The sequence below is a fragment of the Schistocerca gregaria genome, chromosome 1, assembly GCF_023897955.1.
Source record: "Schistocerca gregaria isolate iqSchGreg1 chromosome 1, iqSchGreg1.2, whole genome shotgun sequence".
NCBI lineage: Eukaryota > Metazoa > Arthropoda > Insecta > Orthoptera > Acrididae > Schistocerca > Schistocerca gregaria.
In genome coordinates, this window is record NC_064920.1 from 53,245,293 (window position 1) to 53,259,496 (window position 14,204).

The window sequence follows — 14,204 nt, forward strand, 5'->3', positions numbered from 1 at the left end:
CACTTGCATTTCAGAACATGTCTTTCACACATGTCTACAAAATCACCTTTACCTTCAAATACAGTTTTCTTGCGACTGACAGAGACGTAGGCAAAGTTAAAACTTGCTATTTCCATTACATCACGTTAATCAGAAAAACGGTAATTTACATCTGCAGCGGAACAAAATTCCGTTCCTCCCAGCGTGGGGCTCGAACCCTCGACCCTGGGATTAAGAATATCATGCTCTACCGACTGAGCTAGCCGACTGCCTCGGTGAATACCTGCCGGTCTAGCACGTTACACAGTACTCGTTTGGGTTGGGTGGTCCCATACAGAATCTCTCCATGCTGCCTAATGTTTTCCTAACGTCACACTCGTCACGTACTTCACTTTTATTTCATAATCATTTCTGAGAGGTAAAGGAACTGCATGACAACCTGCAGAGCTAGTGGCGTCAAAATTAACACACATACTTGATGTGACTCAAAAGCCGAACGAGTTACTTTCCGACGTTGTTTTAGATGTGCAAGTGCTAGTCAAAACTCGCGGTGACGGCACTCTGCCGACCATTTCGCTAGTTAACACCGGTCTTGTTGTGTGTGTTTCAAGCTCAAGAGCATCTCCAAGCAGAAAATGGTCAACAGCAACATTCAGACGGTTTCGTACTGCTCAATTGCTACATTAAAACGGTATGTTTCTTTTTCAGAACTGGGAAAGAACCCGCGCGTGACAGCATTCGAACCTGTAATCTACAGATCCGAAGTCCGACGCCTTATCCATTCGGCCACACGGTCACTAGCGACCAAGTACAACTTGTATACGACTCATCTCGTAACGCTCACACCCCTGAGGAATAGTGTTTTCGTTCCACACAGCCGCTGCCCATTGCTCTTTCCCACCCAAACGTTACATTCAACCTCTTACGAGACCGACCAAATATAGACTGGGAAACAGGACCACACACTTTGTGCATTCGGAATCGAAGGCAGGGCGTCCCTCGCCGCATTTGCTACCATTGCCATTTGCTACTTCTGCAGAAGCGGCGGCGGCGGCGACGACGACGACGACGACGACGACGACGACCGCGAGAGGCTCTGAGATATGTAAGAAATTCATCTATAAAATGTAATTCAGACTGCCTCGTCCCACCTTATGCTGTACCGCTTTGGCAAATGCTTTATCTGCGCCATTCGCCTTAATCACATCTGAGCGCAATTCTTAATAAAACGCTTGTCGCTAATTGTTCGTCATCACAGATACTGTTTGCTTAAGGCCACGACGCGCAACTGATTTCCAAAACGCGTCTTCCTCCTCTGAGGATGGGAACTCACGACCACTGGTTTACTAGACCAGTGCTCTACCACTGAGCTAAAGAGGCGCAGCCTAGCGGTACTCTTGCGTACTTCGTCCTTACGGTCGTCTGGATCATCAGACTTGAGCTGACAACACTTCATATTACCGACTACTATTTGCAGCTATGGCGATCCATTACTGCTTGGCTACACATCTGACACGTAACCGATGTGCTCTCCAAACAACAACAGTGGCATTTCAGAACATGTCTTTCACACATGTCTACAAAATCACCTTTACCTTCAAATACAGTTTTCTTGCGACTGACAGAGACGTAGGCAAAGTTAAAAGTTGCTATTTCCATTACATCACGTTAATCAGAAAAACGGTAATTTACATCTGCAGCGGAACAAAATTTCGTTCCTCCCAGCGTGGGGCTCGAACCCTCGACCCTGGGATTAAGAATATCGAGCTCTATCGACTGAGCTAGCCGGCTGCCTCGGTGAATACCTGCCGGTCTAGCACGTCACACAGTACTCGTTTGTGTTGGGTGGTCCCATACAGAATCTCTCCATGCTGCCTAATGTTTTCCTAACGTCACACTCGTCACGTACTTCACTTTTATTTCATAATCATTTCTGAGAGGTAAAGGAACTGCATGACAACCTGGAGAGCTAGTGGCGTCAAAATTAACACACATACTTGATGTGACTCAAAAGCCGAACGAGTTACTTTCCGACGTTGTTTTAGATGTGCAAGTGCTAGTCAAAACTCGCGGTGACGGCACTCTGCCGACCATTTCGCTATTTAACACCGGTCTTGTTGTGTGTGTTTCAAGCTCAAGAGCATATCCAAGCAGAAAATGGTCAACAGCAACATTCAGACGGTTTCGTACTGCTCAATTGCTACATTAAAACGGTATGTTTCTTTTTCAGAACTGGAAAAGAAACAGAGCGTGACAGCATTCGAAACCGTAATCTTCAGATCCGAAGTCCGACGCCTTATCCATTCGGCCACACGGTCACTAGAGACCAAGTACAACTTGTATACGACTCATCTCGTAACGCTCACACCCCTGAGGAATAGTGTTTTCGTTCCACACAGCCGCTGCCCATTGCTCTTTCCCACCCAAACGTTACATTCAACCTCTTACGAGACCGACCAAATATAGACTGGGAAACAGGACCACACACTTTGTGCATTCGGAATCGAAGGCAGGGCGTCCCTCGCCGCATTTGCTACCATTGCCATTTGCTACTTCTGCAGAATCGGCGACGACGACGACGACCGCGAGAGGCTCTGAGATATGTAAGAAATTCATCTATAAAATGTAATTCAGACTGCCTCGTCCCACCTTATGCTGCACCGCTTTGGCAAATGCTTTATCTGGGCCATTCGCCTTAATCACATCTGAGCGTAATTCTTAATAAAACGCTTGTCGCTAATTGTTCGTCATCACAGATACTGTTTGCTATACGGCCACGACGCGCAACTGATTTCCAAAACGCGTTTTCCTCCTCTGAGGATGGGAACTCACGACCCCTGGTTTACTAGACCAGTGCTCTACCACTGAGCTAAAGAGGCGCAGCCTAGCGGTACTCTTGCGTACTTCGTCCTTACGGTCGTCTGGATCATCAGACTTGAGCTGACAACACTTCATATTACCGACTACTATTTGCAGCTATGGCGATCCATTACTGCTTGGCTACACATCTGACACGTAACCGATGTGCTCTCCAAACAACAACACTTGCATTTCAGAACATGTCTTTCACACATGTCTACAAAATCACCTTTACCTTCAAATACAGTTTTCTTGCGACTGACAGAGACGTAGGCAAAGTTAAAAGTTGCTATTTCCATTACATCACGTTAATCAGAAAAACGGTAATTTACATCTGCAGCGGAACAAAATTCCGTTCCTCCCAGCGTGGGGCTCGAACCCTCGACCCCGCGATTAAGAATATCATGCTCTACCGACTGAGCTAGCCGGCTGCCTCGGTGAATACCTGCCGGTCTAGCACGTCAAACAGAACTCGTTTGGGTTGGGTGGTCCCATACAGAATCTCTCCATGCTGCCTAATGTTTTCCTAACGTCACACTCGTCACGTACTTCACTTTTATTTCATAATCATTTCTGAGAGGTAAAGGAATTGCATGACAACCTGCAGAGCTAGTGGCGTCAAAATTAACACACATACTTGATGTGACTCAAAAGCCGAACGAGTTACTTTCCGACGTTGTTTTAGATGTGCAAGTGCTAGTCAAAACTCGCGGTGACGGCACTCTGCCGACCATTTCGCTAGTTAACACCGGTCTTGTTATGTGTGTTTCAAGCTCAAGAGCATCTCCAAGCAGAAAATGGTCAACAGCAACATTCAGACGGTTTCGTACTGCCCAATGGCTACATTAAAACGGTATGTTTCTTTTTCAGAACTGGAAAAGAAACAGAACGTGACAGCATTCGAACCTGTAATCTACAGATCCGAAGTCCGACGCCTTATCCATTCGGCCACACGGTCACTAGCGACCAAGTACAACTTGTATACGACTCATCTCGTAACGCTCACACCCCTGAGGAATAGTGTTTTCGTTCCACACAGCCGCTGCCCATTGCTCTTTCCCACCCAAACGTTACATTCAACCTCTTACGAGACCGACCAAATATAGACTGGGAAACAGGACCACACACTTTGTGCATTCGGAATCGAAGGCAGGGCGTCCCTCGCCGCATTTGCTACCATTGCCATTTGCTACTTCTGCAGAAGCGGCGGCGGCGGCGACGACGACGACGACGACGACGACGACGACGACGACGACGACGACGACTGCGAGAGGCTCTGAGATATGTAAGAAATTCATCTATAAAATGTAATTCAGACTGCCTCGTCCCACCTTATGCTGTACCGCTTTGGCAAATGCTTTATCTGCGCCATTCGCCTTAATCAAATCTGAGTGTAATTCTTAATAAAACGCTTGTTGCTAATTGTTCGTCATCACAGATACTGTTTGCTATACGGCCACGACGCGCAACTGATTTCCAAAACGCGTCTTCCTCCTCTGAGGATGGGAACTCACGACCCCTGGTTTACTAGACCAGTGCTCTACCACTGAGCTAAAGAGGCGCAGCCTAGAGGTACTCTTGCGTACTTCGTCCTTACGGTCGTCTGGATCATCAGACTTGAGCTGACTACACTTCATATTACCGACTACTATTTGCAGCTATGGCGATCCATTACTGCTTGGCTACACATCTGACACGTAACCGATGTGCTCTCCAAACAACAACACTTGCATTTCAGAACATGTCTTTCACACATGTCTACAAAATCACCTTTACCTTCAAATACAGTTTTCTTGCCACTGACAGAGACGTAGGCAAAGTTAAAACTTGCTATTTCCATTACATCACGTTAATCAGAAAAACGGTAATTTACATCTGCAGCGGAACAAAATTCCGTTCCTCCCAGCGTAGGGCTCGAACCCTCGATCCTGGGATTAAGAATATCATGCTCTACCGACTGAGCTAGCCGGCTGCCTCGGTGAATACCTGCCGGTCTAGCTCGTCACACATTACTCGTTTGGGTTGGGTGGTCCCATACAGAATCTCTCCATGCTGCCTAATGTTTTCCTAACGTCACACTCGTCACGTACTTCACTTTTATTTCATAATCATTTCTGAGAGGTAAAGGAATTGCATGACAACCTGCAGAGCTAGTGGCGTCAAAATTAACACACATACTTGATGTGACTCAAAAGCCGAACGAGTTACTTTCCGACGTTGTTTTAGATGTGCAAGTGCTAGTCAAAACTCGCGGTGACGGCACTCTGCCGACCATTTCGCTAGTTAACACCGGTCTTGTTTTGTGTGTTTCAAGCTCAAGAGCATCTCCAAGCAGAAAATGGTCAACAGCAACATTCAGACGGTTTCGTACTGCTCAATTGCTACATTAAAACGGTATGTTTCTTTTTCAGAACTGGAAAAGAAACCGAGCGTGACAGCATTCGAACGTGTAATCTACAGATCCGAAGTCCGACGCCTTATCAATTTTTTTTTTTTTTTTATTTTTTAGGGCCTCCTTCCTCCCCTTCAGCCCCGCCTTGCGCTCGCCATAAATCGCCTTCGTCGGCGTCGGCTTCATCTGCCATGATTTCTGAATTACTTATTCTTCTGAACTATTCCGATTTCCAAACCAAAGATACTTCTAAACCTATTGCATAGTCCCGCAATGGTGACAAAGTAGAATATTTTTTTTTTTTTTTTTAATGGAAAATGAAAAAGGAACTCTGGTCCGCTAGAAAAACAGAAGAAAATAAAATAGTCCTTGTCGTAACACTGTTCAGTATACGTCACTGTGACATTTGAAGAAGAAAAGAGAAAAAACAAAGCAATGTAGAATGAAGGAAAGAAAAAAATACTTCTTTCATCGAAGAACGACTTCTAAAAAATTCGCATATCGTTTCCTGTAATGTCTCGTCTGTGAAAGTATGTGAAACTGTAATGCCAGGTAAAGACAGAACGCCGCCTCACTCTTGGGTTCTTGCGTCTGTAAATAATGAACATAATGACCCTTCAACCAATTGACAGAGTTCCGTTTGGTGTTCGGGTACGGCACTGAATCCGGATACAGGAAATCTTCAGGTTTAATACAAAGCTGGGAAGTCCTCATAATCGTAGCCAGTTTTCGGCGAATGCATGGCCAAACTGCTTGGACAGTGGTGCACAGAAAACGATGTTCATCAGTATCAGGCAAGTTGCACGTTAGGCACAAAGGTGAGTCAGCCAAATGTAGAGCATGAAGTCGTGAATTGGTACTTATTTTACGGTTCACGACCCTGTACCAAGAGGCTTTCACTGACGTTGGTAAATCACGGCTATGTATGTTTTTCCATATCACTGGCCAGCGATGATTGGGGTATTTGTGTTCGATGTTGTTCCTGTTCTTGGTTGCCAGTAGTTTATTATAAACTAACTTCACCACGGAAAGCTCATTTTCTGGGAGAGTTGACCGTACGTAACTGAACTCAATGAAAAAGCTCTTAAAGTGAGTCAGCGCAGGCGGAATATGTTGAACAGAGACAGGAGGCTGCAGGCAGGCCGGCGCTATTTCGGTTAACAAGTGAGCCGTTAGACTGTTCGGTAACGACCTCCACCGTTTGTAGGTGGTGCATACGTACAAAGCTCGTGACTTGGAACGAACATCTGTTAAATTTAAGCCTCCATCGGTCGTGGAGAGAGTGAGCGTATCGTACTTGACTTTAAAAATGTGTCCACGTGTGACAAAATGTCCTAGAGCGGACATCATAGGCTTCGCTGTCTCCTGTGGCATGGGCAGTACTTGTGCAACGTAGTTAATCTTTGAGGTGAGGTAGACATTAGCGAAGGTGACTTTCTGCAGTTCATCAAGGCTTCTTAGGTAGTGGGTCTGCATGCAAGCACGCATACTTGCCAGGAGATTCCTATAGTTCACCGCAATTGTGTGCTGTATGTTGCTCCTGTACTCAATACCAAGGCATTTCATTTTAGAAATTAGTTGCAACTGACCGTGATGGTGCAGCGAGATGCCGCGTCCTATGTTCATAATGCCAGATTTCCTGGCATTCAACTTCGCACCCGCAACAAGTTCGTAGTTTTTGACGATCTGAAGGGCTTCCTCGACTTCACCTTCGTCCATGACCAAAAATCCGACGTCATCCGCATATGCAGTACAAACAATCTTAATGCCGTGGATGGTTAATCCTTGTAGACGCTGTGTCAAGGTGACAAGCAAAGGCTCAATGGCAATGGCAAACAAGGCCATCGACATAGGGCATCCCTGTCGCACTGAATTAGTAATATTAATTGATGCGCTCAGCTGGCCATTCACCATGAGTCGAGTTACTCCTTTACGAAGGAGCTCATGTATAAGATTGATAAAACGTAGTGGAAATCCCATGGCATGCATCGTCCGGATGAGAAACTGATGGTTTACTCTGTCGAATGCCTTTGAAAAGTCAAGGGAAACTAGCGCACACCGTATCTTACACGCATCTGCAATGGCTATAACGTCCCTGTATTGAGACAAATTTTGGAAGATCGTCCTACCGACACCTACACTGGTCTGGTACTGACCAATGACAGTATTCATCAACATTTTCAATCTATTAGAAATAATACGTGCTAAAATTTTGTAGTCACTGTTCAGTAAAGTAAGCGGCCGAAAATCGTCAACAGAACTGCACATTGGGCGTTTAGGGATTAAAACCACGATGCCTTCCACGAGAGCCTGAGGAACATTAAAATCTGGCCGTAAAATTTCATTAAACATACTCAACAACTTGGGCTTTAATTTGTCGCAGAAAGTAAGATAAAATTCGGCAGTGAGACCGTCGGGTCCCGGCGATTTATTTTTCGGACTTCGTGATAGCGCAGAATCCAATTCGTCTTCATCAATTTCTCGCATGAGAGTTTCGACTTCAGCAGCACCCAAAGTCCTTTGCAAGTTATTGAGTAATTCATCGTGAGTTCCATCGTCGGTATGTGTCGTTGTCAGGAGACCTGCCAAGTGATTGTGAAGTGCGTTCCGTATGTCTTGTTGCCGCGTGAGCGCAACGCCTTCACTCAACTGAAGACGAGTTATTAATCTCCGCCGCCCCCTCTTATTTTCACAAATGACGTGAAACATGGATGTCATTTCGTCGTCTATCACATTCTGGGGCCTGGACCTTATTTGAAAGCCTTCTGCCTGCTGCCGCTGAAGTTTTAATAATTTTGCCTTAATTTTTTTAATCTGCATAAAATTTTCAGGTACAGTCACATCGGACTGGTAAAGCTCCCTGAGACAAGTAAAATAAAACTCAGACGTTTGCCGTTGCCACCAGGATTTGTCCCGAGCGTAGCGTTTAAACATTTTTGATAAAGTTGGTTTGGCATGTGTTATCCACCATTCAGTAACGGAGGCATACTGTGCAACCCGTCGTTCACATGCCTCCCATGTTTCGTTAAAGACACGGTGACAGTCAACATCGTTAAGGAGAGCATTGTTAAGTTTCCAGAAACCTCTGCCGCGAAATGTGCCTTGCTTGACCATGTTAACAGTACAAATATATGCGGCATGATCGGAAAAAATTGTGGGCCAAACTTCGGATTGGAGGACTTGAGTCTTCATACACGCCGATACATAGATTCTGTCTAGCCGGCTTGCAGAGTGGTTCGTGACATGAGTGAACCCAGGTGCCGCTCCGTGCGTATGCTCCCATGTGTCAATGAGGTTCATTTCTTGGACGATACGTTCTAGTTCTCCAGATTTGTTAAAATTAGGCGTCTGGTCTTTTGGACTTAAGACACAATTGAAGTCACCCGCAAAAATTATACGATCGTAGGTTCCCCTAAAAAGTGGGACTATGGCGCTTGTGAAGAACTCAGCCCTAGCACGCCTATTGCTACTGCCGGACGGGGCGTAAACATTGATTATGCGTGTCCGATGGAAAGTGACAGCGATCCCTCTATGATCAGGCAGTTTTTCTGCGTCGGTCGCTACAATCCCTTCTTTTAACAGAATCGCTGTCCCTAAATTCGCACCGCTCCCGGAATTGGAGAGAGTAGTATAACCAGTTATTCGGTCAAGTTCAATCGCAGCGACTTCTTGAAGTAACAGAATATCGATATCCGCTGCGTATACAAAATCTTGTAAATTACGGAGCCGCCAGTACGACTGTATCTTATTGATGTTTAACGTGGCAATTTTATAGGCTTGGGGCTCGTTCATGGGAGAAGGCACATACTATTAATTAAACAGTCTTAGAAGGATGGCTAACGAAATTGAGGCCAAGCGCGTCAGTCGGAGTTCCTGTAGTTCCCGGTACGGTTGGTGTATGCTGCTCTGTGGGGGGTGCCGAAGATTCCGTCTCAATGGTCCGCATGACAGCCGCATCATTGCTCGCATCCAATACTTCCATTTCCTGTGCCCAATTCCCAGTGAGAGTGGCCTCTGACAAAAGCGATCCTGCGTTTCCTTGAGCGTGGGTATCCGGCAAAACGACTCTACTCGAGGTATCACTATCTTCCACCCGTCGTGGATTCACAGGGGGAGACACTACAGGATCAATGTCCATTCGACCAAACGCAGGGAGACCAACTTCAGAGGGTTCAGAAGTGTTCTGACACATTTGGCTGCTTATTCGTTTCGCTTTGTCGCGGAGCTGTGGGGCGAGCTGATTGGCTCCTTGATGTGCAAGTCTCCGCTTCTTTTTGGAAGGCTTCCTGTTAGGGTTCGCAGTATCATCAACATCCGAAGTGGACTGTTGACTCTGGGGTTGATCCGCCGGGAACACAGCGTCTGCTTCATCCTCAGTACCAGTGGCATCAACCACTGGGGAGTCATCCGTCGTTACCTCCATCTCTGAGTGTGGTAGCGGCGGTGCCGCGTCAGCACTCGGTTCTTTGACGTTATCGGCCAAAACATCATTCAAACGAGGGGCATCTACAGGCGGGGTCGCGGGTGGAAGACCAGAAGCCGCGACAGCGTATGTCAGTGGCAGTGCCGTCGTCACAGGGGGGCTAGCGGCTTCACCGACAGGTATCTGCGTCACCCGTCTTTGTATACATTCAGAGCGCACGTGGCCGGGCGCACCACAGCCGGCACACGTTTTTGGCTGCCCATCATATATGACAATTCCGCGATGTCCACCTACGTAAATATATGAAGGTATGTGCTTCTGTATATCGATCTTAACCTGCCTGACGCCGTTAAGCACCGGAAATTTGTGGGCTTTGGACCAACGCTCCGCAAAATTGTTAATGACCCTCCCGTAAGGTGTCAATGCAGAATTTATTTGCGCGGCTGTTATTTCAAACGGGAGTTCGAAAATACGTGCCGTTCGGATGCCCAGTCCAGCATGCGTAATGCTGACGTCACTGACGGTACCATCGCTATGTTTAAACTTCAGTACACCTCCACTGGACTCCACAATTCTATCACACAGTTCAGAGGACGTTAATTTCACATAAACAACACTAGTCACGATAGAGAAATTTATCCCTACAATGTCATCAAAAGTAATCTTAGCTGTTTCCTCTAACCATGCTTCAACTTCAAACGAATTTGGTTTCGAAAAGTTCCTATCAAAGGTAAACTTCAAGGTATCTTTCCTGTTAGTCGGGTTCATAATTCCATATCAGATCCTACAGAACGGAACGAATACTAATAAGCAGACGCTGTAAGCACGCGACTCACCGCCTGACGTAAACACTTCCTGCCGCAGCGCGCTGGCCCTGGAGGTCCGCTCACCACCGCTGCCGCAGGCAGACTGCTATCCATTCGGCCACACGGTCACTAGCGACCAAGTACAACTTGTATACGACTCATCTCGTAACGCTCACACCCCTCAGGAATAGTGTTTTCGTTCCACACAGCCGCTGCCCATTGCTCTTTCCCACCCAAACGTTACATTCAACCTCTTACGAGACCGACCAAATATAGACTCGGAAACAAGACCACACACTTTGTGCATTCGGAATCGAAGGCAGGGCGTCCCTCGCCGCATTTGCTACCATGGCCATTTGCTACTTCTGCAGAAGCGGCGGCGGCGGCGGCGGCGACGACGACGACGACGACGACGACGACGACGACGACGACGACGACGACGACCGCGAGAGGCTCTGAGATATGTGAGAAATTCATCTATAAAATGTAATTCAGACTGCCTCGTCCCACCTTATGCTGTACCGCTTTGGCAAATGGTTTATCTGCGCCATTCGCCTTAATCACATCTGAGCGTAATTCTTAATAAAACGCTTGTCGCTAATTGTTCGTCATTACAGATACTGTTTACTATACGGCCAGGACGCGCAACTGATTTCCAGAATTCGTCTTCCTCCTCTGAGGATGGGAACTCACGACCCCTGGTTTACTAGACCAGTGCTCTACCACTGAGCAAAAGAGGCGCGGCCTAGCGGAACTCTTGCGTACTTCCTCCTTACGGACGTCTGGATCATCAGACTTGAGCTGACAACACTTCGTATTACCGACTACTATTTGCAGCTATGGTGATCCATTACTGCTTGGCTACACATCTGACACGTAACCGATGTGCTCTCCAAACAACAACACTTGCATTTCAGAACATGTCTTTCACACATGTCTACAAAATCACCTTTACCTTCAAATACAGTTTTCTTGCGACTGACAGAGACGTAGGCAAAGTTAAAACTTGCTATTTCCATTACATCACGTTAATCAGAAAATCGGTAATTACATCTGCAGCGGAACAAAATTCCGTTTCTCCCAGCGTGGGGCTCAAACCCTGGACTCTGGGATTAAGAACATCATGCTCTACCGACTGAGCTAGCCGGCTGTCTCGGTGAATACCTGCGGGTTAGCACGTCACACAGTACTCGTTTGGGTTGGGTGGTCCCATACAGAATCTCTCCATGCTGCCTAATGTTCTCCTAACGTCACACTCGTCACGTACTTCACTTTTATTTCATAATCATTTCTGAGAGGTAAAGGAATTGCATGACAACCTCCAGAGCTAGTGGCGTCAAAATTAACACACATACTTGATGTGACTCAAAAGACGAACGAGTTACTTTCCGACGTTGTTTTAGATGTGCAAGTGCTAGTCAAAACTCGCGGTGACGGCACTCTGCCGACCATTTCGCTAGTTAACACCGGTCTTGTTTTGTGTGTTTCAAGCTCAAGAGCATCTCCAAGCAGAAAATGGTCAACAGCAACATTCAGACGGTTTCGTACTGCTCAATTGCTACATTAAAACGGTATGTTTCTTTTTCAGAACTGGAAAAGAAACAGAGCGTGACAGCATTCGAACCTGTAATGTACAGATCCGAAGTCCGACGCCTTATCCATTCGGCCACACGGTCACTAGCGACCAAGTACAACTTGTATACGACTCATCTCGTAACGCTCACACCCCTGAGGTATAGTGTTTTCGTTCCACACAGCCGCTGCCCATTGCTCTTTCCCACCCAAACGTTACATTCAACCTCTTTCCAGACCGACCAACTGGGAAACAGGACCACACACTTTGTGCATTCGGAATCGAAGGCAGGGCGTCCCTCGCCGCATTTGCTACCATTGCCATTTGCTACTTCTGCAGAAGCGGCGGCGGCGGCGACGACGACGTCGACGACGACGACGACGACCGCGAGAGGCTCTGAGATATGTAAGAAATTCATCTATAAAATGTAATTCAGACTGCCTCGTCTCACCTTATGCTGTACCGCTTTGGCAAATGCTTTATCTGCGCCATTCGCCTTAATCACATCTGAGCGTAATTCTTAATAAAACGCTTGTCGCTAATTGTTCGTCATCACAGATACTGTTTGCTATACGGCCAGGACGCGCAACTGATTTCCAGAATTCGTCTTCCTCCTCTGAGGATGGGAACTCACGACGCCTGGTTTACTAGACCAGTGCTCTACCACTTTTTTCTTTTTTTTTTTTTTTTTTTTTGGGCCTCCCATCACCCCTTTTAGCCCATCCTTGCGCTCTCCATAATTCGCCTTCATCGGCGTCGGCTTCTCACGCCATGTACATTCCCATAAACTGATGAGACGAAGTTAATCCCTTTATCGTGGAGAAACTAATGTACCCCTTCTTTGGGCTTATTGATAATGTGAAAAAAGAATGAAGTCTTCAGTAGGTAGAAACAGAAGTTATGGTCAGTTTGTTTCCTTCTTCATCGCTGTTTTTTGTTGTCACACTTAAAGCAAATAGTCTTCCTTGACAAAGAAACGTCAGAGGGCATTCCGAAACTGCCTCTTCTCTCTGAAAAATGCTTAAAAAACAAACCATATTCGGTGAGAAGCAATTATTTATAATGGCTTCTTGAAAAATAAATTAATAAACGTTGAATTCAAAGAACGGCAATTCCGGTAAAAACTAAAATAATTTCTTTTTTTTTCCACGATTGTTAAGTAAGTTAGTAGTGGTGAACACTCTCTTACGTTTGTCTTCTGTGTCCGCAGATATTTCTTGTTAATTCTTTTACATCAAGGTCTTGATTAAAAAATTTGCGTATGTTTCTTTATATTTACTAGTCTTCAGTAACATGTGATGCTCAGTTAGCAGATAGATCCAAAAATCCTCTTGGCTTTTCTCTTCCTTCGTGAAGAGGTAATGGACCGTTGCCGCTTTCAGCCAATTGACTGCGTTGCGTTTCGTGTTAGGAAAGGGTACATCATCCGGTGTCAAAAAGTCCGCAGGCGTTATAGCGTTAGGTGACGTTCGAAGGATGAGTGCCAGCTTTCGTCGGACATTCAGCCAGGTATCTTTAACCTTGTCGCACACGAAACGATGTTCTTCGTTATCAATTAAACTACACGTTGCACACAAAGGCGAATCCGCTAAGTGGATCGAATGAAGTATCGAGTTTGTTGCAACTTTCCTATTTACAACAAAGTGCCATGTTGCTTTCAGATGAGTAGCTAAGTTACGGTTATGAATATTTGCCCATATCACTTTCCAGTTAGAACATGGATAATTTTGTTCTATTTGGTTGTTCTTCTTTTCTCCCATCAATTTGCCATATATTTCTTTTACGTTTGTCATGTCTTTTTCCGGAATTCTTGAACGTAGGTAGCTATATTCTATTAAAAACCATCGTAAATGGTAAAGTCCGCTCGGTATGTGCTGCACATTAATGGGTGGAGAGAGGTCATCTGGAGCTATTTCAGATAGCAAGTGCGCGGCGATACAGCTGCCGGATTGTCTCCATTGTTGAAACGTATTGGAGATGTACAGAGCCTGCGACTTTTTAGTAACATTCGTTAAGTTTAAGCCGCCATTATTAGTGGCGAGTGTCAGAGTGTCATACTGGATTTTAAATATGTGGCCACGGCTCACAAAATAGCCTATTGCTGACATAATTTGTTTGGCGTTGCCGGCTGGTATTGGCAGTATCTGGGCGACATAATTGACTTTGGAAGTA

At 45.9% G+C, this 14,204-nt stretch overlaps 1 protein-coding gene across 1 annotated transcript in view; it reads right to left on the reverse strand.

Moving 5' to 3' along the window:
- Window positions 1-9,653, reverse strand: part of LOC126352135 (uncharacterized) — a 57,227-nt gene extending 47,574 nt beyond the window's left edge. The window contains exon 1 of the mRNA XM_050002702.1: window positions 9,302-9,653. Coding sequence (XP_049858659.1) covers window positions 9,302-9,653 — 352 coding nt within the window. The remainder of the gene's footprint in view (window positions 1-9,301) is intronic.
- Window positions 9,654-14,204: the final 4,551 nt, after the last annotated feature.